This window comes from Mytilus californianus, unplaced genomic scaffold, assembly GCF_021869535.1.
Source record: "Mytilus californianus isolate M0D057914Y unplaced genomic scaffold, xbMytCali1.0.p SCAF_14, whole genome shotgun sequence".
In the NCBI taxonomy this organism is placed as follows: domain Eukaryota; kingdom Metazoa; phylum Mollusca; class Bivalvia; order Mytilida; family Mytilidae; genus Mytilus; species Mytilus californianus.
Window position 1 is genome coordinate 10,408,490 of NW_026262626.1, and position 26,552 is coordinate 10,435,041.

The window sequence follows — 26,552 nt, forward strand, 5'->3', positions numbered from 1 at the left end:
ATTGGTCAAAACAAAGAAATCAAGTAATCATGAAAGGAGAAAACTTCCTCGATTCCATGAAAACAAATGATTCCGCAGTACTTGTAATGGTTTATGTCAATTCTTATACTAAAATTCTTCATATAAACTAAACTAAACAAAACAAAATCAAATTTCACAAAGCCATTCAGTTTAACCCCTTTGGCCTTATATTAATATGATTATAACAATATGTATGAGTAAATCAATTAGTAAATAAAGGACATGAACACATTTCTATTATTTCACATCCAGAATATCGCTTAGACTAAAATTGCAGTTACTCAGTAACACTATTAAGCACTGGATCATAGAAATTAATTATTGAATCTACAAATAAAATACTGTACTTTTTCCATAAAGTAATAAAATGCTCCTCTGGGCGCAGCTTGATACGACAGCTGAGGTCGAACCCTGGACAGTTGGGGCAAGTATGGACACAACATTCAAACTTGATACAGCACTGAATTTGGATTGTGATTAAATATTTGACACAGCACAGGTTACTGACACAGAATGAATGTGGTCTAAGAACTTAAAATTTTTTAATTTACCTATTCAAACCATATCATTATTATTTGCTTTTATATATAAATCAGAAATAACCAATTTAAAATGGAAAATTTTAAAGAGAAAAAAACCCCCTTATGGTTCATCACCCCCAAACTTAATCCCAGCCTTCCCTTTGTGGTATGGTACCTGCAGTACAATTTCAGAGAGATCCATACACTTGAACACAAGTTATTGTCTGGAAACTAGAAAAATGCTTGTTTTTTGGCCCCAAATTCCTAAACGTTTAGGGCAATTACCCCCAAACTCAAACCCAGCTTTCCCTTTGTGATATCGAACCTTGTAGTACAATTTCATAAAGATCCATACACTTACACACAAGTTATTGTCCTGAAACTAGAAAAATGCTTGTTTTTTGCCCCTTTTTTGGCCCCTAATTCCTAAAATTTTGAAGCAATTACCCCCATAATCAATCCCAGCCTTCCCTTTGTGGTATGGTACCTTGAAGTACAATTTCAGAGAGATCCATACACTTGAACACAAGTTATTGTCTGGAAACTAGAAAAATGCTTATTTTTGGCCCCTTGTTCCTTAACATTTTAGGCAATTACCACCAAACTCAATTCCAGCTTTCTCTTTGTGATATGGAACCTTGTAGTACAATTTCAGAAAGATCCATACACTTACATACAAGTTATTGTCATGAAACTAGAAAAATGCTTGTTTTTTGCCCCTTTTTTGGCCCCTAATTCCTAAAATTTTTAAGCAATTACCCCCAAAATCAATCCCAGCCTTCCCTTTGTGGTATGGTACCTTGCAGTACAATTTCAGAGAGATCCATACACTTGAACACAAGTTATTGTCTGGAAACTAGAACAAGAGTGCACACGCTGAAATGTCTCCCCTTCTTTACTAATCATTGATATTATGTTGATAGTCCTAAATATAAAGCTTTTTGCCCCTTTTTTGGCCCATAATTCCTAATATTTTGAAGCAATAACCCCAAAATCAATCACAGCATTCCCTGTGTGATATGGAACCTTGTGGTACAATGTCAGAGAGGCCCCTAATTCCTTAACTGTTAGTACCATAACCCCCAAAATCAATCCCAACCTTCCTTTTGTGGTATTGAACCTTATGGTAAAATTTCATAGAGATCCATTCACTTAAAATAAAGTTAGAGTGCGAAAACCAATGTGTCTTCGGAAGACGACGACGACGACTCCAACGTCATACCAATATATGACCGCAAAAATAAAAACTACAAATATTAAGTATAATATAAATGAATTTTGCTGTCTTCAAAAGCTTTTTCATCATCTGCCTCATAAAAGATAATTTGTCAGTTTTCTTGCACAATTTCATGAAAAAGTGAGTTTTTTATATATGCACAGAAGCTTTAAGGATAAGTTTATACTAGTAAAATCTTTCAACTTTATTTCTATGAATCAACAATATGCTTGCTGAATTATATACATCAAAATGTTGTATCAAATACTTGCCCATATGGGTAATATCTCTTCAAGAAATTCTGTTACAAATTTTGGAATAAATGAAAGATTTTTTTTTCTAAATACCATTCATTTTCAATTTTCATATTATATAACATTTAAATTTCTTAAAATTTATAAATATTGCCCTTTGAATTTAAATTTCTGCAAGACTGACGTGAGGAATTATACAATCTCCTCACAAATTAGGGAGCTACAGTGGATTCATTTATTTTTGTGAATACTAATTTTCTTAGATTAAGAAAACCACTATTTTCGTGGATATTTGATTTCATGGTTTGGTATATCTGCATATAAGCATATAGAAAATTTCTATTTTGTTGAACATTTAAATTCGCAGTTCACCTATACCCACGAAAATTAATTAATCCACAGTCATTCAACAGACTACAGTTACATTCATTCTTAAAACATGCAAAACAAACAAGCAGTCAATTTATCACAGTCCAACAAAGGTTTGAATTATAAATTTAAAACCTCAACTTCAATCAAAAATAAATAAAACATGGTTGTGGTTACTATAAATAGCCAATTTATCACAGATCAAATATATTGATGAAAACAGCAATATAAAATTTTAAGTAAGTTTGAAAATAAGTTGGTTTTATAAATGAATCATGTAAAGTATTTCAACAATATTAAATGTCAGTTAATAACATCTGTAACAATTTGAGCATAGTCAACTCCCATTATCTCAAAGTTGATCAGACTAAACAAAATAAATATATAGAATAATGGCATTCTTGCTTTTATTTCTTACTTTAGTCTTTATCTTTTTTTCAAAATTCCTACTGGAACTTACTTTATCAACAAGAATATCAATCCAGCACACTAGGGTGATCTGATATTCGAGCTGATGAAGTCAGTGAAAAAAAAAAAAATGCCATTATTCTATTATTGGCAATTTGTCTTTAATAACAATATGTTTTTAGGGTTGAGAATATGAAAGAGTTAGTAAAATCATTTTCACATGTATAAAACGTTCTGATAATTGTTCGATTGTGGGAATGAATTTGTGTGCATTTCATTGATAAATTAACCCAGATAAACATAAATATGTGACGTTGCTGCACTGATACATGATGTCATTGCCTTATATTTTTGAGTATCAGTTCCTGTCCATGATCTAAAGAATATTAGGCAGTAAGATCAAAGGGGAATGTACAAATTGCTGATAATTTGAGACTACAGGAATTTTGAGATATTAGAAGTAAATAACTTTGAGAGAACAGAAATTTTGAGATAAAGAGGGTTGACTGTACTTTTCCCTGTTAACATAAATTTACTCCAAGGAAGGCACATTGAAATCACTATTACGTGTGCTTACTTTGAAATTCAACTTTCTAACAAAGGTCTTTTTGAAGATGACTACTACTTATATTGGTGGTACATGTTGACATTGACTGCCTTCCTTGGGTAGAAGTAATGCTTAATGGTAAATGGTGGTTAAATTGAAACTGATTTCTTTATTTTCTACAGCCTGCTAAGCAGATTCACAAGTAAGTCAATGTTACTCACATACTATCAACAATAGCTATTAGCAATTTTAAAGCAATGTTCAGTTGTTTCTTCATTCTCAGAATTACAGATTCTTATTTCAAAGATTCTTCAGTTTTCAGCAATTTTACTGATTGGTTGGATATTCATTAGTTGGACATGAATATTCATTATCAGTTTTCAAAATTTTTATTGGTTGGTCGAATATTCAAAAGTTGTATGAATATTTATCAAGTGTCTCGATCGTATATTTACAAACTAAGTTATTGTCTATCATTCCATGTATATATCTTCTGTTGGATGTGTCAATGCCATATATTCCTGGTAAAATCTCTTGAAAGCTTGTCTGAAAAAAAGGAATAAACAATTAGAATGGATAACATGTATGCCATATTTACTAATAACTGACACAAAAAATGTATTTAATAATTGTAAGTGCATAAATGTAGATTTTCCATTCACATAAACATTCTCTTAAAGAGTATATATATTTGTTTCCAGGGTTTGAGGAAAGGGGGATGTAATTGCCCATAAAGGTAAAAGTAACTTCATAAGGATAAACATTTGTTGTTTAGGATTTTATGCCAATAAATGAAAATTTTTCCAATCAAAGAAATTGGGGTGTACGCCCCTACCCTTCCCTAAATCTACCACTGTTAACTATATAAAAAGCCTTTTAAGTACAACTGTTTCTCAATATGTCAAATACAGATAACTTGTACAGCTTAGTTTGATACAGATTTTCCCTCCATCCACAGTGGATGTATCCTCCTGACCTAAATTCAAAATTCTTTTATAAAAAACAAATTGTGCTTCATTTTTACATAAATCTAGAATGTTTGTTCAATTTTCAAGTCAAGCATAATGAAAATTAATAAGTAGCTAATGACAGAATCAATCAATTTTTTTTTATTCTGTTTCCATTTATTTGTTTACTATAACAAGAACTAATGTTATGAAAGAACATACCCTAATGCATCATTGACTTGACGAGTTGATTTTTCACCAAGAAATACATGGCATGCAAATCTATATAGCTTAGGATGTTTGGTAATAAAAGCAAAATACCTGAAAAAAAAGATATGGTATCATACAATACATATTTTTAATTCAAGATAGTGTAACTTGACATAAGGGCTATTCCATTAAAATGTATGTGGGAGGGTAGGAAGGGAAGTTTAATTATTGAATGTGGGTCATGGGTCTTTTTTCAGTATGTGTTTACCATTATGCAAAATTATCTAAAAAATGGTTCTTGGTTGTAGGGATATTTTGAAAGTCCCTTCCTACCCTCCCACATACATTTTAATGGAATAGCCCTAAATGTGAAGTAATTGAAATTGTTTTCAGAGAAGAAACAATTCATAAGTCTGAATTTACACAATAATTAAGATCGTAATTCTGATTTTTAACATTTTAACCAAAACAGTAATACTGAAGTCTGGACTTTGATACATCCAGTTGTATGAAACAAAAAAAATTGGATTATTTTAAAACATATGATGTATTGGCTTTATGAAAAAAAAACACTATAATGAATATTGCAATTGTGAATTATTGAGTCATCTCACATTATAAAGATCAAATTATTGAGTTATCTCCCATTATAAAGATCAAGAGATCTTGTATCTCCCATTTATATAAAGATAAAATTATTGAGTTATCTCCCATTATAAAGATCAAATTATTTATTTATCTCCCATTATAAAGATCAAATTATTAATTTATCTCCTATTATAAAGATCAAATTATTTAGTTATTATAAAGACCAAATGAACTTGTATTTTTTTTTAAATCTGTGTCCTTGTATCGCGAACAAAATGTTCAAAATAATGTTTGAAAACTTTTAAAACATATTCAAATTCCAGATACTTAGGTGAATTATTGAGTTATCTCCCATTATAAAATTCAAATGAACTTGTATTTTTACAAAATCCTTGTCCTTGTATCTGAAACAAAATGTTCAAAATGATGTTTGAAATATTTAAATTCATTTTCAAATCCCTTATAATTAGGTAGTTTGGTACTTTATGAAAACAGCCCAGTTTGGACAAAACAGAATAAAATAAAAATAAAAGAGTTAACATTTATAATAATCCTGCTTACTTGTCTTTTCTAGGATGACATCCACAGAAAGATATATTCTTTAATGCAAAGAAATGAGTAAAATCTGTGTCTTCATGCTGGAAATATAATAATAATGATAATTAAATCTTGTAAATAATTAAAAAGCAATGCAATCGACACTGTAAAAATTGAGATAAATAATTAAAATGTCAATTGTTCTTGAACAATTGAGAGGTCTTTCCTTTTCATTATATAAAATATATGTTTCAATAGGCGTAGAATGCATTGAAAAGCTCTAAAACACACACAAAACACTTAAAATATGGTCAAAAACACATAATTTGGAATTTGGGACATGACCTTGACTTTTGACCTTACGACCTTTGTCAAGGTCATTGGTCCACGATGTCATAACAAAAGACCCCTTGGGTCTAGGACCTTTGGTTCATGAGTTAAAGCTTATTTTGTCTTTTCTAAAACAGTTAACAGGGGTTATGCCCCTTACAGATAGGTCAAATCTCTTCGGTCAAAATGTAAAAAAGTTGCGCCTTAGTCACTTAAACATTTTTCACTATTTACTATTTTTGTAAGTATAATCGTTTTTGAGATATCGAATATAAAGTTGTAAGGTCAAAGGTCAAGGTCAACCTTAAAAAGCTTGAAAACACACTAAAAATCCTTTATATAAGGTTAAAAACATTTATTCGTTATCTGGGACATGACCTTGACCTTTGACCTTGTGACCTTGTCAAGGTCATTGGTCTCTTATGTCATTGCTGAAGACCCTAAGGGTCTAGGACCTTTGGTTCAATAGTTAAAGCTAATTTTGTCTTTTCAGAAAGCGTAAACGGGGGTTATGCCCCTTAATTATATGTCAAATCTATTCGGTCATAATGTAAAAAAGTTGTGCCTTAGTCACCTAAACATTTTTCACTATTTACTATTTTTGTAAGTATAATAGTTTTTGAGATATCGAATAAAAAGTTGTAAGGTCAAAGGTCAAGGTCAACCTTAAAAACCTTTAAAACACACTTTAAATCCTTTAAATAAGGTCAAAAACACATAATTCGCTATCAGGGACATGACCTTGACCTTTGACCTTGTGACCTTTGTCAAGGTCATTGGTCCCAAATGTCATTGTTGAAGACCCATTGATCTAGGACCTTTGGTTATATAGTAAAAGCTGATTTTGTCTTTTCAGAAACCTAAAACAGGGGTTATGCCCTTACAGAAAGGTCAAATCTCTTCGGTCAAAATGTAACAAAGTTGCGCCTTAATGACCCAAACATTTTCCACTATTCAAAACTTCTGTAAGTATAATGGTTTCTGAGATTATCCCATAACAAGGTGTAAGGTCAAAGGTCAAGGTCAACATACAAATTTTGACCTTGAGGCATTTTGAAAGTCACATGAATTGATGATCATTGGTGAAGATCCTAGGTGGCTACGACTTACGGTTTCTGAGTTTTGGTGGCCAACCGACACCGGTTAATTTTCAAAGGGGCATAACCCTACCAATGAGTCGTTGAATCTTTTCGATCCAAATGTAAGGAAGAACCGGGGTCTGGTCCTGAACAAATTTCACCCTTTGCTTTTTTTCTACCTATTAAGGTTACGGTGTTTGAATGATAACAAGGTTTTTAGGTTTCGGAGGGATAACTCCGGACCGACAAATTTTACGACTCACAGGGTGAGTTCCGGATAGGTATTTGTGACACCGATACAAAGTGTGAACCTGAAAGCGACATGGCTTACGGTTACGGAGGGAAATTTTGTCAAAGTTTGGCAGAACAAAAAGAATAATAATAATAATAATAATAATAATAATCAGAAGAAGAAATACAGTAAGGTCTTTCCCTTTTGGAAAAGGAAAGACCTTAATAATATTTGTTTACAAATTGTGTACATCTAAATTAAATCATGTATTAACAATATATTTGTATGTATAAAAGCAGTTCTTTTGTTACCTATTCTGACATCGGACTCGGACTTCTTTTAAACTAAGTTTTACTGTGCGTATTGCTGTGTGTTTGTTTATCCTACATTGGCTAGAGGTATAGGGGGAGGGTTGAGATCTCACAAAACATGTTACACCCTGCCGCATTTTTTGTGCCTGTCCCAAGTCAGGAGCCTCTGGCCTTTGATAGTCTTGTATGTTTTTTAATTTTATTTCATTTATATGTTTTCGAGTTTAGTGTGACGTCCATTTTCATTGAACTAGTACACAGTTTTGTTTAGGGGCCAGCTGAAGTCCGCCTCGGGGTGCCTGATTTTCTCGCTGTGTTGAAGACCCATTGGTGTCCTTCGGCTGTTTTCTGCTCTTTGGTAGGGTTGTCGTCTCTTTGACACATTCCCCATTTCCATTCTCAATTTTATAATATATAAGCGTTTTAGTATGCTTTCAATCTTGAAATGGTTAAAACCAGAAAACTAAGAAGGTTAGGTCGCTTTTGCTTGGAAGTTAAAAAAAATAATTATTCACAGAGTATAATCAAACATTTGATAAAAACAGTAACTCACCCCAGTTTTACTTTTGTCTAACATTCTTATTCCATACTGACTTATTTCTACTGTACATAATGGTGGAGGCACTGAACTCTTCTGTGACCGTCTGGATAAAGCAACCTGTCAAAATAGATAAAGAAAAAAATGTTAAACTAAGTTTGAGATGAAACAAATGTGTAAACCAATTTTTTTCTGCAAATACTTTTTTTTGCGTTTAGTCCATTCTAGGCGACTTTGAAGCGATATATTTTTGCTTACTTTATTGATTTCTAATAAGAAAAGACCACAGTTTGACATACTGGCAACAATTTACACTGGATTTTTCACCTACTAGCGAAAGTCATGAAAATAAATTGCTAGCAAACATTAATTGCTTTCCAGTATTTTCAAAGCAACTCAAGCAATGCTCTGGTCATTTGCAAAAATGCAAAGATGAATACAAAGATGGTACAGTTTGTCAGCAATCTGTTTCAGGGTATGTGGGTATTGTCAGCAATCTGTTTCAGGGGATGTGGATAGTGGAAGCATCAAGGTTTTTATTTCTCTAAAAGCTTATATTTAAAGGAATTTTCTGTGTCCAAGCATCACAACTCCTGCAAATCACTCAACCAGAATGAAACTAAAGCTCAATCTGTACATTCTTATGATATGACCATGTATGATAATACCAATATCATATCTACTGATTCAGAAATATCAGAAAAAAGTGTAGAAAACACATAATTTCAAGCAATTTTCTATGTCAAAGGGGGTGCAACTTCGGCATAAATCGCTCAAGTGGACAAAAACTCATACTTGATCTGTAACTTCTTATAATATGACAAATTATGAAATGTCTAATCCATCAATTCAGGCATTACAGAAAAAAGTGCAGAAAACTTACTGGATGGACACACGGACCAAGTGCAACCTTCGTCTTCTGTAAAAAAACAGGAGTGCTTAAGCCTCGCATCAGTAAATATTTCCATAGTACAAACCTTATTTATTGCCTGACATAAAACTTCATCTCCTTTGTGCCCATTAACTTCTACTGATCCTAAAAATCGTAACTGGAATCTCCAACTTCCATCTTCGTCCTCTATAAATATCAGGAAAAATAATTAAAAAGTATGTCAATTTATTTGTTTTTGTAACTATGTATAATAGTAGGTCTCTCTTATAAATAACTATCAATGGGATATAAGCAACAAAATACATTCTGATATGTGGCAGTCAGACAAACTTTAGGTAATAGCCAACCAAACCACTTTATAGCAGGCTTGACAGTATTATTAAGTTAATAAATAGCTAGAAAACATGAGTAAGTATAGGATCTAACGAAAGTTCACCTCACTGCACTTTAATGTGCAAACTCACAAACACAGGAAGAGACAATGGTTGAAATAACCAGCCAGTGTCTCAATTGCACTGTACAATCTTTATCCCCCCCCCTCAAAAAATTTAATGGCCTAAAAGAAATTACCCCTGCTTTTTGGTGGGGTTCGTGTTGCTCAGTCTTTAGTTGTCTATGTTGTGTTTTGTACACTGTTGTTTGTCTTTTGGTTTTTTCCTTTTTTTCCATGAAGCTGTCAGTTTATTTTCAAACTTATGAATTTGGATGTCCCTTTTGTATCTTCTGCCTCTCTTTAATATTTTAGAAAATACAAGCAACTAGATAAGATACAAAAATATATCCAATAGTTAAATCAATGGATATTGTCTTCAATGTCGATTAAATGAGCTATCAATCAGTTTAGTTGCAAATAAAGTGCACTTAGCACCTTAAATTACCTGTTTCTTCCTCTAAGAACTGTAAATCTGTTGCATACATTGATGGGAATATTCCTTGTTGTCCTGATCGTAAATTGACACCTTTAAATCAATAAACATTTATAAGTATATGTCATTAATTTGTCATAAATTATTGCTTTTATTTTTTTTTTTTTTTTTGTAGGTAAGACATTTTTACCTTTTACCTATTTTAGATTTATCAGAAATGCCTCAAAATTTAAACTTCAAACAAATATATATAAATCTTTGCAGCAATAGTTTTAGACTTGAGGTTACATATAAAAATAAATTTTCCATTTACAATTTTCAATTTATGTTGTATGCAAGTGAATACAGTTTACAATGTAAACATAAATATCTGTTTCATTGCAACATGACAACAAAATTGATTGCAAAATGAAAAAAAAAACAACTAGTGTAACCCAAACAACAGTTGACATACCTGTCCCAAGTTAAGGATTTTTTCAGCGCTTGTTTTTCCGTTCTGATATATGATAGTCTGTTGAATTTTTTCACAACTTATTTAAGAGCTTGTCATGCAGTGTTGTTGCAAATTTACTGGATTTTGATCTCTATATATGTTTATTTTGATTAATTTTTATTAATGGGTTGCCGTCTAATTGATTTTTCCCGAATCCTTTTTATAAAATTCATAAATGAAAGAAAATACTACATTTAAAACGAACTCCCAAGATTTTTTTTTTAAGTAAATAAAAATACCCAAATTTTTCATTACTTGACTGCATAATTATGTGTAATCCATGTGAAGAAATCTCAGATACCTTATGTGACATACAAATTTTAGTACATTCTAATAATATATTGAGAAATAAAATATAATTTATGTCCATATATAAGGACAAACCTTCACACCAAAGATCATCACTGGTTTTTGTTACATGGAGGGGATCTCCTATTTCTATCTCCACTTCGTCTTTATGTCTTGGTATAAATCTGTGCATTCCTCTGTGGGTTACTTCCAAATCTAAATAATTAACACCAGGGTAACTAGACGATGACCTTCTCCTTGAACCTGAACCTGAAGTACAGATTAGGAGGTTATTATAGATAACTATTTAACATTTTCCATATCAGCCTTGGCATCAGTCCTCCTTGTCTCTTAGATCAAGCCTGAGAGCTTTAGTTCGAGGTCTGATATGGATCAAGGACTGGTTCCATTGACAATAGGGTAAGTATTATATGTAGAACTCTGTGCATTCTTTGGGAATATGTGTACATTTGATAAATTTAAAACATAAGGTTTGGTACCATTAAACATTTAAACCCGCTGCAACTGTTTGCACCTGTCCTAAGTCAGGAATCTGATGTTCAGTAGTTGTCATTTGTTGATGTGGTTCATAAGTGATTCTCGTTTCTCGTTTTTTATATAGATTAGACCGTTGGCTTTCCCGTTTGAATGGTTTTACACTAGTAATTTTTGGGGCCCTTTATAGCTTGCTGTGTGGTGTGAGCCAAGGCTCCGTGTTGAAGACCATACTTTGACCTATAATGGTTTACTTTTACAAATTGTTGACTTGGATGGAGAGTTGTCTTATTGGCACTCATACCACATCTTCTTATATCTATATAATCCTTAAATCAAAGTGCTTGTGAGCACTAAAGGATAAAGATTGCATTAATTTTGCAAACGGAACTAAAAATTAAACATTGCATTGTATTAAGGTAGGGGGTGTGTCTTAATGTTTGACTATAGATTTTTCTTCAACTTCTGTAAAAGACTTCTGGGTCAATGTACTTCCAAATTTCTATATAAAAACAGGGGTCAGTTTATTTCCTTAAAATACATTAAAATTAATGAAATCAGATATTTTATAGGGGTTATATAGGGGAAACTTAAATTTTTCCTTATTCAGAAAATATTAAACAATAGAAATGGTTAAAATTCAATGAGAGAATTGCTTGTCATATATACTTCTGAAATATCAAATAAAAATAGGTGGTCTTATTGTAAATACACTTAAAAAAAATTTAATTTTTTAACAGTTTAATCAATAAATTGCAAGCTTTAGATGTTTCTGTTGAATATAGAATGATACTTGGTAAAATATTTTTAAACCAAAATATTTTTTTGCAACTTTGCCCAGAAGGGATGCTCAGAAAGAGACACTGGATCTACCGTAAGCATTGTAGGGCAATACCATGAATTGGAGTCCCTAATTGAAGTTGAACAAAATACAATTATGGACAGAGAAGATAACTCCAATTCTAAATATTACTTTAACAATGAAATCATTGATAATTTGTGAATAGATACTAGATTCATGCACCATGCTCAATTGATGTGATTTTCTTGACAAGTATGGTTATAACATCATTTTATAACTTGAACATTTGAGAATATATTTCAATGATAAATTTCTGGAAATGTTAACAGCCAAGTTAGGAGCCTTTAGTACAATAGGTGTTGTTAGTTCATGTCTGGCATAATTTATTTTTGTAAATTGTTTTGTTATAAATTAGGCCGTTAGATTTCTCGTTTGAATTGTTTTACATTTTTTCATGTCAGGACCTTGTATATCTGACTATAAAGATACGGTATGGGTTTTTCTCATTGTTGAAGGCCGTACGGTGACCTATAATTGCTTATATCACCTAATTAGAACTCTGGTGGATAGTTGTCTCATTAGCAATCATATGACATCTGCTTATTTTTATATAGATAGGATGTACAGAATGTTGTGCCGAATTCACTATGTTTTGTTTTTTTTTTCTCAAAAGTAGTGACAAAGTCTGGAAAATTGATAACTATTAAGCCAGCCACATAAGGGTTTTGATTTGGGTTAATGCAATCCTTACCCCCAAAAAAACATAAGTTTCTGAAATTAAATGAAAGGATAGTTAATCAATGTATCAAATTTAACCTCAAATAATTGAAGAAGATCTATTTGAAATATCCACAAAAAAGGGAATATCTTTAAAAAAAAATCACTAATAGATATGATTTTTAGTACGAATATATAATATCAATATTATCAATAAAATGACCCTACATATCTTAGAAAAAATAAATATTGATGCTTATAAAATATATCAATTCTTACAGTGCAAAAGACACTTTTCAGATCAGAGTTTCTAAAACAGTCAAATTATTATTTGAAACACATATTTAGTCTATACGATAAACTTTAGAATCTACAGGTGCAAAGCTGAATTTTACGAAAATTTTAGTTAGATTCTATAGGGTTGTATATATAATTTTTACAGACTCGACAGCATTTTCACAAGCCTTTGCTGGTGGGCCTGTGGTTGATCGCAAAGACTGCATATTATAGTAATTCAGTATTTTGATAATGCACGTGTGACGACTCATGTGTGCTGACACTTCCACCAAACTCTGTAACACACAGTGTTCATGTAAACAATGTTGTATATTAAACATAGTTCATAGAAATTTGGTTGTCTCTATGATATGCTATGGGATATAAAAAACATTTTTGGTACATGCTCTTTTTCTTATAATAAAAGTCCAGATAGAAATTCTCTGATTAGTCAAAGCAGTACTACACTTGTTTTTTGTTTTGTTTTTGGGTTTTTTTTGGGGGGGGAGAAGGGGGAGGGGGCAGTTTTAGACTATTAAAATAGTTTGTGTTTTTTTGTCATTCTAATGGTCCTTCAAATTCATTAACTAATCTCTTCCTTAATATAGATTTACAATAAATTTCTGGATGTTAAAATGCCATCAACAAATCACCCAGTTACTAAACAAAAATTTACTCAAACAACTTGGTGCGAACTTAAAGGATCCTGGCCTGATATTTTGGCAAGCAAGATTTTTACAGAAAAATCAATGCACAATCTGTTAATGATTGATTGCTTGGTGTTTAACTCCACTTTCAGCATGCTGGCTATTTCATGGCGGCTAGTTTTTATTGGTGGAGGAAGCCACATTACGTGGAGAGAAGCACAGACCATCTACAGGAAAACTGGTAATCCTAGTCAATTAAGATCAGATTCAAAAACACAATGCAGAAGTGGGGTTCTTACTCACAACCTGTGTTGATAGGCTAGTGATGACTGTACAGAAACTACTTAAACCACTAGGGCACCGAGGGCCTTACAGTCTGTTACTTGTTACCTTTAAACAAAAATCACAAAGAAGAATTATAACAGGTTCTGAATACATACCATCCGAATCTCTTCTGTCTCTTCCGGATGCTGATGCCACAGATAAATGTTTTGTCTCAACAGTTGAATCCTCTTCCAAGTATATATTATTAGAATTTAGATATGGTTTTGTGTTCTTTGAAACACTGTTTGTAAAGTGTGAACATTTCAACTCTTCTAAATATTTTCGACTAAATTTTGGATATATTTTGTCATTAGCAGATGACTGTTTTGTTACAGTAGGTTCACTAGGTAAAAACACATCGTCCTCTTCAGAATCAGTTTTAAGTAGAGCTTCTTGCAGTTCGTCAGCAAGACATTTCTCATTTTTAACTGTTGGCTTGTCTTCTTCTACTGGTAATTCAGCTGTAATGAAGATCAATTCCAATCACAATACTTAAATCATGACTAATTTTTAATCAAAATATTAAAATCATGTTTAATTCTAACAAAAATACTAAAATCAAATTTACATCATCTTAAAATCATTATTTGACAAATATCAATTCTGATAGTTTGCCTTATAATGTGGCTAAGGTTTTATTGGCTATAATCAGATACAGAATTAGTAACTTGTTCCAAACAGAAGAAGATATTAAATACCTAAGACAAGGAATTAAATAACAGTATGGGTACTCAAGTACCGATCAACAATTATTGCTTCATGTTGATTTAGTTTATGATACTGTTAAGCTCTCTATAACTTTTTAGAAAGGTTAATAGATATAAGAAGATGTGGTTTGAGTGCCAATGAGACAACTCTCCATCCAAGTCAAAATTTATAAAAGTAAACCATTATAGGTCAAAGTACGGTCTTCAACACGGAGCCTTGGCTCACACCGAACAGCAAGCTATAAAGGGCCCCAAAAATGACTAGTGTTAAACCATTCAAACGGGAAAACCAACAGTCTAATCTATATAAAAAAAACGAAAAACGAGAAACACTTATGAACCACATCAACAAAAGATAACTACTGAACATCAGATTCCAGACTAAGAACAGGTGCAAACAATTGCAGTGGGTTTAAACGTTTTAATGGTACCAAACCTTCATCCTTATCTGAAACAATAGTGTAACATCACAACATAGAAAGACACACTATAAAATATCAATTGAAATGGCTTAACTCAATCAAAAGACATATTAACACCAGTGAACATACACTGAACAAATAAATTTGATCTATGATACAATGTAAATGCAAAATAAATGTACATGTATCAAGATAATTCAAACCAAAAACTAAATCAAGATTAATTTTGAATAAAAATACTTAAACCAAGATTATTTCCAATTAAAATACCTAAAGCAAAACATTTCCAATTATCCTGTTAATGTTTACTCAATCCCATTTCCAAAGGCATTTCACATGAAAGAAAACTAGAGTCTCACATGGCATCGTATTGATTATTTGATTACTATGCCTAAATTGTATGGAAATCTCCTTATTTTCAAATACATTGCAAAAAAAGACTCTTTCTAAAGGCCATACTGACTTCACCTGTTTACCATACTAATCAAATAACCAATAGTTGAAAATGGCCTTGCAGAGAGCCTAGATGCAAACTACATTTGCTCGTATGCCAGGCAAAAGTTCTCAAGATGAATCCAAATTAAAAAAAATTTCATAGCCTCCTATTAAATTAAATTCAACACTAACGTCTTATTAAATTAATCGCTTTTGATGGGGGGAAAGGAGAAGGTTCACAAAGGGTTAAAATTGGCTCTTAGATTTTGATGTTTTTTTTAATCAGGCCCAAATACTACAATATTGACATAGAAATAGTTGTGATATTACTATTAATACAATATACTTCATTTTTGCATATCACATTAAAAATAACTAAGTTTTGACTCCTCAAGTATGCACTATCAGCCTTCACGATTAACTTTTGAGTCCACAAGCCTGAAGCTCAATTTTTTTAAATTTTAGTTGGATTCTGTTGGCTTGTAGAGGGAGTTTTACAAGCCCGAAAGCAATTTTACAAGCATGGGCCGTAGAACTTGTGGTTAAGTGTGAAGACTGCACTATTTGTGTTGTAACGTCAGCTTTGGTCAAATTTTCAATAATTCTTAACAGTTTTTTGCATAATTTACTTTGGCAGCCACCCATGATCAAGAAAGTTTTTGTGTCTAAGGAATCAATATCATCATTGGCAACTTTTTGTTACAGAACATTATGGATCCTAGGTTGCGGCCAAAGATTTCCTCAAGCTTTTAGGTCCGAAAAATGCACTAAATCATAGTAATTTAACAATATATCCAAAATGTGCTGATTCTGAAGCCAAAAATGTACACTTATGAAGAGATTTACTTTAACAAAGAAGTAAATAGTTATTAAAGGTACCAGGATTATAATTTAATAAGCCAGACTTTTGAAATATACCCATTTAAGAACCAAATTATAGCAACTTTGAAATTTTATGATAAAGTTGAAATTCAAGGCCATATTTGGCCTAAAGTGAACCTTGTCCTTTGACCATATGATATTTGTATGCCTGCCTGAACCAAAAAAATCTTTTAGTATAAAGTATCCCATAAAGGAACATTTCTATTATATTTTCATTCAGTTTGTCAAGTGAATTTCCAGATCTACTGTGGATTCATTTATTTTCGTGGGTACCAATTTTCATGGACTAACTAAAAATTGTATTTCCGTGGATATTTGATTTCATGGTTTTACAAAAGTCGGCATACAAGCCTTTAAAAAATATGTAGAACATTGAACATATAAATTTGTGGTTCACTTGTACCCAAGAAATCCACGAAATTTTTTTTTCCCATGAATAATAATGGTATATATTTCCTTTATACTCCAATGTTAAAATAAATAACTCATTTGAGTTGTTACAGGTTGGTCTGTCTGTCAAAGCAACAACAGTGAGTTACAATTTATATAAGTATCAAAAAGGGAACCTTTCGTTAATATTTGTTTTTTATTGCTTTAGTGGTTTGTATGATTTTTCTTACATATTTTCTTTAGGATCCAATAAAAGTTTAAGTTCCATACTCACGCCCATATTGGTTGGATAATTTGAACCATAGTAATTATGTGAGCCAAAATTTGTTCCTGTGAAAAAAGTTCCAGTGGAACTTATATCACAGGAAATATGTTCTGGGAGAACTTTTTTCACAGGTAATTTCTATATAATTTGTTCCATCTCTATAAAATAAGTTCCACACTTTACCTGGTGAAATAAGTACCGGGTTGGTGAAATTTGGTCCTTACCTAGTGAAATAAGTTCCGGGTTTATGAGATTTGTTCCTTACCTGGTGAAATAAGTTCTGAGTTTGTGAGATTTGTTCCTCACCTGGTGAAATAAGTTCCTTGTCTGTGAAATATGTTCCACTTGTTAAACAAGTTATCTTAAATACTGAGCATTTGTCATCAGTGAGTTTAAAGTTATCATTCAAGTGCATTATAAAAATAAGTATTATATTAATAATATAATAGATTAAAAGTGTAAATCATCCAGTTTGGATCCTATGGAGTATAGGAAATGTTTAATTATATACTCTGTAAAAAATATCTAAATGACACTTTTGAACCAGAAAAGATTAGAATAAGAAAAATCATTCAGAAAAAAAGTATAGTTTAAGAGGAACATATGTACTAATTTGAAAAGGACAAAGTGACTTGATCATTTATAAATATCAAAAGACATGTAGAAAAAAAAGACACACTCTTTTGAAACTGTGCCATGTCCTAAGTACATGTATGACTAGAACACGGGGCCATATGACAGTTAAGTTGAACTGTTAACAGGAACCAAGGAGGAATACCGCATAAAACATAAATACAAATTATGATACATTACCATCGCTTTTATTTCTTATCTTCATCCTATAGTTACAGTCATGCCTTCAATTGCAAATGTATCCCATGCAAGTACACACAGTACAGCATTTAGCTTGCATTATAATTTAAGTGTAAATGTTTCGGTGTGCAATAATGATTGAGCGAAACTTATTCATTAGTTTCTAAGAAATATTTACATGTTCGTTTAAAACTAATGTCACAGGAACTTATTTAAAACTTTTTAATATTAATTGAAACAAAATTCATGGAGCTATGATTTTTGCTCTGGAACTTATTTCACATTTGGCCAAAAAATTAGTTCCGGAACAAATTTTTCAGAGCTGGAACGTATTTTCTGTGATATAAATTCGGGTGGAACATATTTCCTATGAAATTTGTTCCGGCGGAACAAATTTTTTGTTACAATTACACTTGAAAAATTTCTCACATATTTTCTTTAACTGCCTAAACAGCACTTAAAAATATAAATAAAAAATATATTTCCCAAAAGTTCCAAAGAAATATTAAGTTCTAAGATGTAGACTATATTGGTTGGGTGGACCACCCATGTCACAATTCTTAACAAGAAATGATTGTGAAGGGATGCGGTTACGAAGTCTCCCAAACAAATCCCCTTAAGTATAAACCCCTAAGGACTTTCCCTATTGAATAAATTGAGAAAAAAAAGTTCAAGGTCAAAGGTCAAGGTCATAATTGAACATTGACCTTTCGACCTTTCAGTATGTTCCCATGGTCATTACTGAAGACCCCATGTGTCTATCACTAACTGTTCTCAAGTGATAATTATTTGATAATAAAACATTTTAAAATCCCATAGGGTTCTATAGTAAACTCCTCCTTTCTTTATGCCCCTCAAAGTACCCCTTTATAAACCCCATTGCACAAACAAAACCCTGATTACACCACTAGGCATGTTAGTCTAACATATTGGGGATCCCTAAGTTAATCTGACAAACGGTTTTGGAGACTGGGTGCGGACAAGTTCAAATTTAAAAGAAAAGAAGAAGAAGAAAGTCACAACACTCACTAGTCAATATGTTTCACAAGTTTTGATTTTTAATCTAACCTTGTTACCATAGTAATTGACCAAAATGAACCATAGTTTCATTTCTCATTTAGTACTATATATGGAATCTTTCTGTTATACATTTGTATTTATTGTCTCAGAGCTTGAAAACTAGAAGATCTAGAACATGGGTTGTAACAATGTCACCCATATTCATTATCAAATTGGAGGCAAAGTTAAAAATTTTAGTTCAACCTTCAGGAAAATATCTACCCAAGATTTGGCTTACTTGCAAAACAGAAGTTCAAAGTTTTTATAAAGGAGGGTCTGGATGGGGAGTCCTGTATTTCTGTATTCTCTAATTTTTTAAGCCATTATTCTCTAGTCTTCTTTTTTTGGTCCATTTTTCTCTATTCTTTATATTTTTTGTCTATTATTCTCTATTCTGTAAACCCCCATCCACACCCTCATAAAGGATGATCGATAAATAAGATTCACTAAAATCAAATTTATTTAAATTGCATAATCTAAGTTATACATGTACTAGGACGTGTCTTTAGTGAATAAAATAATATTGTAATTACATAACAGTATTCTGAATCGATGGTATCAATTTACTAATTATGATTAATCAAATCATAAAAACAGTATTAAATGAATTATTTCTTATTAATGAATACTCATTTTTCTACTTGTTATAACCTTATAAAAGCTTTATATTCAGAAATTAATTTCAGTAACGTGCAATAGAAATGGAAACATTAAACAATATTAATAATTCACTAGAGGTGTAATGAAACACTGATGGTATCGATCTTGTCCTAATTGACACCAGGTTATTGACATTTTAGAAATGGAATAAGGTAAACAAATCCTAGTTAAATCGAATGTATATTTTTCTCTCATTTAAAATAACAGCAATTTATTAAGAGGTACTTCAAGGTGAGTTTACAAACTTCAGTTGCATACTTAGTCAATGATTATTTTCAAAGCATAAACTATAACTTTATATAAAACGAAAATGACTTTAACTGCAGATTTAAATTTAATCAAGGCATCCTATTTAAATTTGGTCAAGACATTGATAGTCGCTTAACAAAAGGTGTTGTACCCCATATGCAGGGTTCTAAATACCATTTGGAAGAATAACCCTCTTACAAGTCTAGACAAATACCTGAAACACTTTGTTAAATTGTAAACCATAAAATTCCCCATACTGTAGAAAATCAACCCACTTATTATCTTTGTGAAGATTCAGATATACTGTGGGTTCATTTATTTTCGTGAATACGAATTTTCATGCATTAAGATAAAAATCTATTTTCGTGGATATTTGATTTCATGGTTTTGTCAAAGTCTGCATACAAGGCTAAAGAAAAATGTGTCCTTGAACGTTTACATTCATGGTTCACCTGTACCCACGAAATCCACGAAAATTGGTATCCGAGGAATAATAATGAATCCATAGTAATGCGAAAGCAAACTGTTACTCTAATGTTGTGATATTAAGTGTCCTACAATGTTTCATGGGAATACATTACATCAAACAAACAAAAAATTGGGTCATTTTGGTTGGTTTGTAATGATGGGTTGATATCTCAGCGACATTCATCTTTTCTGTTCATACATAGTGCTCCTGTTTAACATAAACAACTAAAAAATACTAAATAAGACTAAATAAACAGCTGCGCCATGAGCCCATGATACGCCTGTCGTCTTGTGTGTGAATTTTTATGCAATAATCATAAATAGTTTCTGACATACTGCGTGACATGAGAAAACCCCCCTTTTTTAAAAAAAAAACTCAATATCGCTAAAATAAAATTTTGAATCAAAACCAAAAAGTATACAGATCTTAAGATTAATATAACTAAGAAGTGTGTAAAATTTTAAGCAATAATCATACATCGTTTTTGAGATAAGGCGCGACATGTGAAAACCCCCCTTTTCAAAAAAAAAAAATCAATATCTCTAAAATAAAATTTTGAATCAAAACCAAAAAGTATACAGATCTTAAGATTAATATAACTAAGAAGTGTGTAAAATTTTAAGCAATAATCATAAATCGTTTTTGAGATACAGCGCGACATGTGAAAAACCCCTCCCCCTTTTTTTACAAAATACTCAATAACTCAAAAATAAAATTTTGAATCATCACCAAAAAGTATACAGATCTTAAGATTAATATAATTAAGAAGTGTGTAAAGTTTTCAGCAATAATCATAAATTGTTTTTGAGATACGGCGCGACATGTGAAAAAAAACCACACACCTGTTTTAGTTACTAAGTCCTGTAACTCAAAAAGTTTTAATCTTATTTTCACCAAAAAGTATACAGATCGTTTGACCATCACAAGAAACAACTATATTAAGTTTCATGAAATTTGGATAAGTCGTTCTCAAGTTACGATGCGACATGTTTACGCCGGACAGACAGACCGATAGACGGATAGACGGACAGAAGACATTTGTATACCATAATACGTCCCGTCAAAATTTTGACGGGCGTATAAAAAACTGGAAAATTACTTAAATGGGAATAATATTAGATCTGTATCACACTAAAGTAGTAAATATCAATAAAATGAAATAATTATCACTTGAAGGTCATTACCATTACATTGTCTAGGAATTTCTGGGAGTTTTCTTGGCCTCTTGGGAATTTTAAAACCATTTGAACTTTGGCATCGTCTGTTGTTTGGTAAATACTTATGAATTGTTTTGTCTTGAGATTTGTCTAGATCCTGAAATAAAGATAAAAATTTGCATTAATTTTAGTAGCACTTCAAAACACCATCAAAAATGTTTTTCCAAAGTTATTCAATTTTACAGCATTTTTACGTCAGAATTGGTAATGTAATAGATGACATTCTACTTATTATATTAAGGAGCATAATGACTCACAAATCAACACATGATCTGTTAAATTTTGATAAATATATCGATTGGGACATAAAATAGTTGATTAGAAATCAGATATACAATCTATAACGGAAAACATTTTCTTAAATGGAACATCCTACAATAACAACTGTTGGCATCCAGTGATCAAGGTCAGTCAAGTCAAAAGTATATCGTAATAATATTGATAAATTACTTACTGACGTCAATTAGTTAATATTCAAGTAATATTTCAAGGGGGTATTCTTTAATGGACATATTTGTCGAATGGGACCAAATCAATAATATATTTCTAAAACAGCAGAAAAAAATAAAATATGTGTGATTCATATAATAACAATGTACTGTGGATTCATTAAATTATTCGTTGGATACCAATTTTCGTGGATTTCGTGGGTACAGGTAATCCATGAATTTAAATGTTCAACAAATTATAGATTTTCTATAAAAATGTATGCAAACTTTAGCAAAACCACGAAATCAAGTATCCACAAATGCAAGTGTTTCTTAATCCAAGAAAATTGCTACCCACGAAAATAAATGAATCCACTGTACCTTATAAGGCAAAAAACTAGGTAGGAGATTATGGAAAAATATTACTGTTTCATTCTTTAAAAGAAATTATGTTGGCTTTCATGTTATTTGTTTTCATCATTCAGCAGAGCAGTTTATCATTGTAATGTAATATAGTTGATTATACAGCAAGAAACATATGTATAATTCACCCTGCAATTAGCTATTGTACAAATAACAGGTATTCAAATAAATGTTTGCTTTATTGAGAGGGAACAGTAATGTTAAAAATTTCTGTTTACATCACAGTTTATTTTGTTGCTCTCTTCATGCTCCATGGTTTAGTCATGTCTATTTATATAAAAATCAAAGACTGATAAAAAGTTAAATGGAATAGTGTCACAATTAAATTGCTGGATAAAAACAATATATGAGCTCACTACTACTGAAACAGTGGAAACAGTGTTTCTAAAGCTAATATAAATAAATTTTATATGTACCAACAATGCACATATAGTTTTTTTTTATTTTGACCCTGAATCCCTTTATGTAGTTCTGTGTCTATTTATGAAGTAAAACAACATAAACATACCTCAGAAGTTACAGAACTTGTCCTTGCATCAGATTTATTTTCTTGGCATTCTAGATACTGTGAATTTATAACATTATTTAATTTCTCTAGAGCTTTCTGTTGGGAAACCAGTATATCTTCTTTATGTTGGTACCCTAATTTATCCTCTGTTCTTTCAATGTGATTTTTAGGTCTACATCTGTCAACAGTTTTTTGTTTTGTTTGTGATAAGCATGAGAGTATATACTGTTGTTTGGCTGAGTAATCACTACCACCATCTTCTTCATATGCATTATCAGGGCTGATGTCATGAACAAGTCTGAAAAAAGATAGAATTATCAGGGCTGATATCATGAACAAATCTGAAAAAAGAACAAATTTTTATCAGGGCTGGTACCATGAACAGTCATGAAAAAGTCTGAAAAAAGAAAAAATATCAGGGCTGATTTCATGAAAAAGTCTGAAAAAAGAAAGAATTATCAGTGCTGGTATCATGAACAAGTTGAAAAAAGTATGAATTATCAGGCCTGATATCATGAACATGTCTGACAAAAGATAGAATTATAAGGGTTTGTATCCTGAACAAGTCTAAAAAATAAGGAATTATCAGGGCTGATATCATAAACATGTTCATTAAAGAAGGAATATTCATGGCTGATATCATGAACAAGTCTGAAGAAAATAATGAATTTTTAAGGGCTAATGTCATGAACAAGTCTGAAAAAAGTATGAATTATCAGGGCTGATATCATGATCAAGTCTGGAAAAAAGGAAGAATTATCAGGGATGATATCATGAACAAGTCTGAAAAAAGATAAATTATCAGAGCTAGTATCACAAACAAGTTTGAATAAAAGAACAGACTTCCAATGTCTACCGCATTGATCATATTTTATCTATCCAAGGTATAAGGGCAATAACTAAAAAAAAACACTTTTGTTTGTTCTTTATAACAATTATAAATATCTTAGAGAAATGAAGGCTTCAGAGCAAATGCAATTTTCCGTATAATCAATATTTCCAAGGGACATAACTCTTTTAAAAATAACTGATTGCATTGATTTTCATATTTGTCTGAAACATTGATAATACAAACCAATAAAATAAATTTCATAAAAATCTGGAAAGAATTGTACACATGAGATTGCTAACAATGCAATTTTCCATATAATCAATATTTCCAAGGGACATCACTCTTTTAAAAAAAATTGATCGGCACTGATTTTCACACTCCTCAAAAACGTATAATATAAATTTCACAAAAATCTGGCAAGAATTGTACACATTAGAGTGCTCTTAAGGCAATTTTCCATATAATAAATATTTCCATGGGGTATAACTCTTTTAAAAATAATTGATCGGCACTCATTTTCCAACTCATAAAAGATATTGCTGATATAAACCTATGATATAAGTTTCATAAATTTCTGGCAAGAATTTTACACATGAGAGCGCTAATATTGCATTTTTCATATAATCAATATTTCCAAGGGGTATAACTCTTTTAAAAATAATTGATCAGCACTGATTTTCGAACTCGTCCAAGACATTGCTGCTATAAACCTTTGATATAAGTTTCATAAAAATCTGGAAAGAATTGTACACATGAGAGCACTAATGATGCAATTATCCATATAATTAATGTTTCCAAGGGGCATAACTCTTTTAAAAATAATTGATCAGCACTGATTTTCGAACTCATCCAAGACATTGCTAATATAAACCTATGATATAAGTTTCATTAAAATCTGGCAAGAACTGTACATGTCAGAGCGCTAACAAGACCGGACGGATGGACGGACGGTCATCCGGTATTTCTATGTCCCCTGCAATGTGTTGCGCAGAAGACAAAAAAAGAATGAACTATCAGGGCTTATGTAATGAATAAGTCTGAAAAAAAAAAGAATTATCAAAGCTGATTTCACGAAAAAAGTCTAAAAAAATAAAGAATAAATTATCAGGGCTGTTATCATGAACAAGTCTGAAAAAAAGAATGAATGATATAAAAAAAGATGTACATGTTTGAATATTTATCATATCCAAGTAATTATCTACCTTGCTTTTCTATTCTTTATCAGTGAAGGAACCTTTAACCATAACACACTAATCTGAACTGTACAATTTTTCTTCAAGAAAGGCAGACCAATAAAAAACCTTTAAGATACCAATTTAAGGACTATAAAAATAAGCTGATGTGTTATGATTGCCAATGATACAACTATCTTCAAACTAAGTTCAAATGAAATGGATGTAAACAATTAGAATTTAGAGGCAATGGTACAGTCTTCAACGATGAGAAAAACCCATACGGTATAGTTGGCTATCAAAGGCCCTGACATGAAAAAATGTGAAAACTAACAGCCTAATTTATAACAAAACAACTTACGAAAAACAAATATGACAGACATGAACCAACGACAACAACTGAACTACAGGCTCCTGACTTGGGATAGGCACATAAAGAATGTGTGTGTGTGTGTGCAGGGCGGGGGGAGATATTTGTGAGAGCTCAACACTCCCCAAACCTGGGACAGTGGTGTAAAAATCAATTACTATGGGCTTAACTCAAAAGATATGAGGCACAAAAACAACTAATATAAAAACAATAGACACAAAGCACCGAAGAGTCAACATATTTCTTACGAAGTCGCTGGATCATTATGAAAAACAAAACGATACTGTACACAAATAAGATTCTACTGTGATTTCATTTTTGTCAAATTTCTGATGTGAATACAGCTGGAATTGCATACAGGTTGCTACATGTAGGCCCTGATGTTGGTGTATGTGCAAATAACTGTTGTTCAAAAGAAACTCATCTAAAACAGTAAGTTATACCTGTAGCAGAGAGCTTCTTATTAAAGTAAAAAAAAACATATTATGCAAGGAATTTGGAACTTCATTCCAGTTTAGAAGTTAAAAAATACAACTGACATATAATTTACTTTTCCCAAATGATCAATTATCAGGGCTTTAAAATAAGATAAATTTGAAATATTTTCAAAGATTATTTATGAAATATTTTACAATTTCAGCTAGGCTACAGGCCTTGGAGTAAATTGCATAGACGGACTACTGACACCCCCCCCCCCCTTTTTCCCCCACTTTCCTATTTTTCATATTTAACCAAGCATGAGTAAAAGACATCCTCCCAGACAGTATGATTATATGAAACTGTAAGTCCCGGAAGAATTAATTATAAATGCTATACATATATACATAATATTGTGAACCCAAATTTTCGCATATGAACATGTATATATGTAAATATTATGAAACAGTCATTGCAGGTATATAAATATGAACAATATGCTATCCTGATGGCAGACAACACACAATAAACATTACAAAATAAACAACAACATCAAAATACCTGAATGTCAAGTCTGAATTCAGAGGTCTATGTAATCTTAACATAATTCCAAAATTAGACTATTAAAATGTTCAATGTTAAGCTAGTGTTATCCTTATTCCATCATTAAGTGTCATATGCTCTTTTCCTTGCATGAATTAAAATTTGTGTGTGGGCTGAAGCATCCATTGACGTCTACATAAGACAATATATTACAGAGACTAAATCAATAACCTTTACCATATTCCTACTGGCTGGCTTCTCTGATTATGATAATTTGTAGAGAGAAATCAATATCATGTGATGTTAAAAGGAAAAATCTAATTGTTTTATTAAATCAGACTATTTACTGTTCATTTAATGATTTATTTGATTATGACAACCTT

At 31.4% G+C, this 26,552-nt stretch overlaps 2 protein-coding genes across 3 annotated transcripts in view; both read right to left on the minus strand.

Annotated features, from left to right (window-relative positions):
• LOC127724169 (uncharacterized) overlaps positions 1 to 17,470 on the minus strand; it is a 483,200-nt gene extending 465,730 nt beyond the window's left edge. Inside the window, exon 1 of the mRNA XM_052231059.1 lies at positions 17,316 to 17,470. The gene's annotated coding sequence lies outside the window, so the exon portion shown is untranslated. The remainder of the gene's footprint in view (positions 1 to 17,315) is intronic.
• Positions 1,594 to 26,350, minus strand: LOC127724166 (C-Jun-amino-terminal kinase-interacting protein 1-like). 2 transcript variants are annotated; one of them, XM_052231051.1, is made up of 11 exons: positions 26,188 to 26,350; positions 22,836 to 23,133; positions 21,444 to 21,573; positions 14,025 to 14,369; positions 10,744 to 10,863; positions 9,879 to 9,959; positions 9,086 to 9,186; positions 8,124 to 8,228; positions 5,643 to 5,719; positions 4,506 to 4,604; positions 1,594 to 3,882 (listed from the first exon to the last, which is right to left on the minus strand). In XM_052231051.1, exons 1-11 carry the CDS (start codon positions 26,229 to 26,231, stop codon positions 3,810 to 3,812), a joined length of 1,473 nt encoding a protein of 490 aa, XP_052087011.1. In that variant the 5' UTR covers positions 26,232 to 26,350; the 3' UTR covers positions 1,594 to 3,809. The 2 variants fall into 2 exon arrangements, with proteins under 2 accessions (XP_052087011.1, XP_052087010.1); XM_052231050.1 differs by having other exon boundaries at positions 10,744 to 10,917.
• Between the last annotated feature and the right edge of the window lie 202 nt (positions 26,351 to 26,552).

Bases quoted from the DNA above. Each gene is read 5' to 3' on its own strand.
- LOC127724166 (XM_052231050.1), bottom strand. From the start codon at position 26,231: ATGTTAAGATTACATAGACCTCTGAATTCAGACTTGACATTCAG. The intron at 23,134-26,187 runs GTATTTTGATGT...ATCTTTTTTCAG, and splicing joins AATTCAGACTTGACATTCAG to ACTTGTTCATGACATCAGCC. The intron at 14,370-21,443 runs GTAATGACCTTC...TCTTCATTACAG, and splicing joins AATTCCTAGACAATGTAATG to CTGAATTACCAGTAGAAGAA.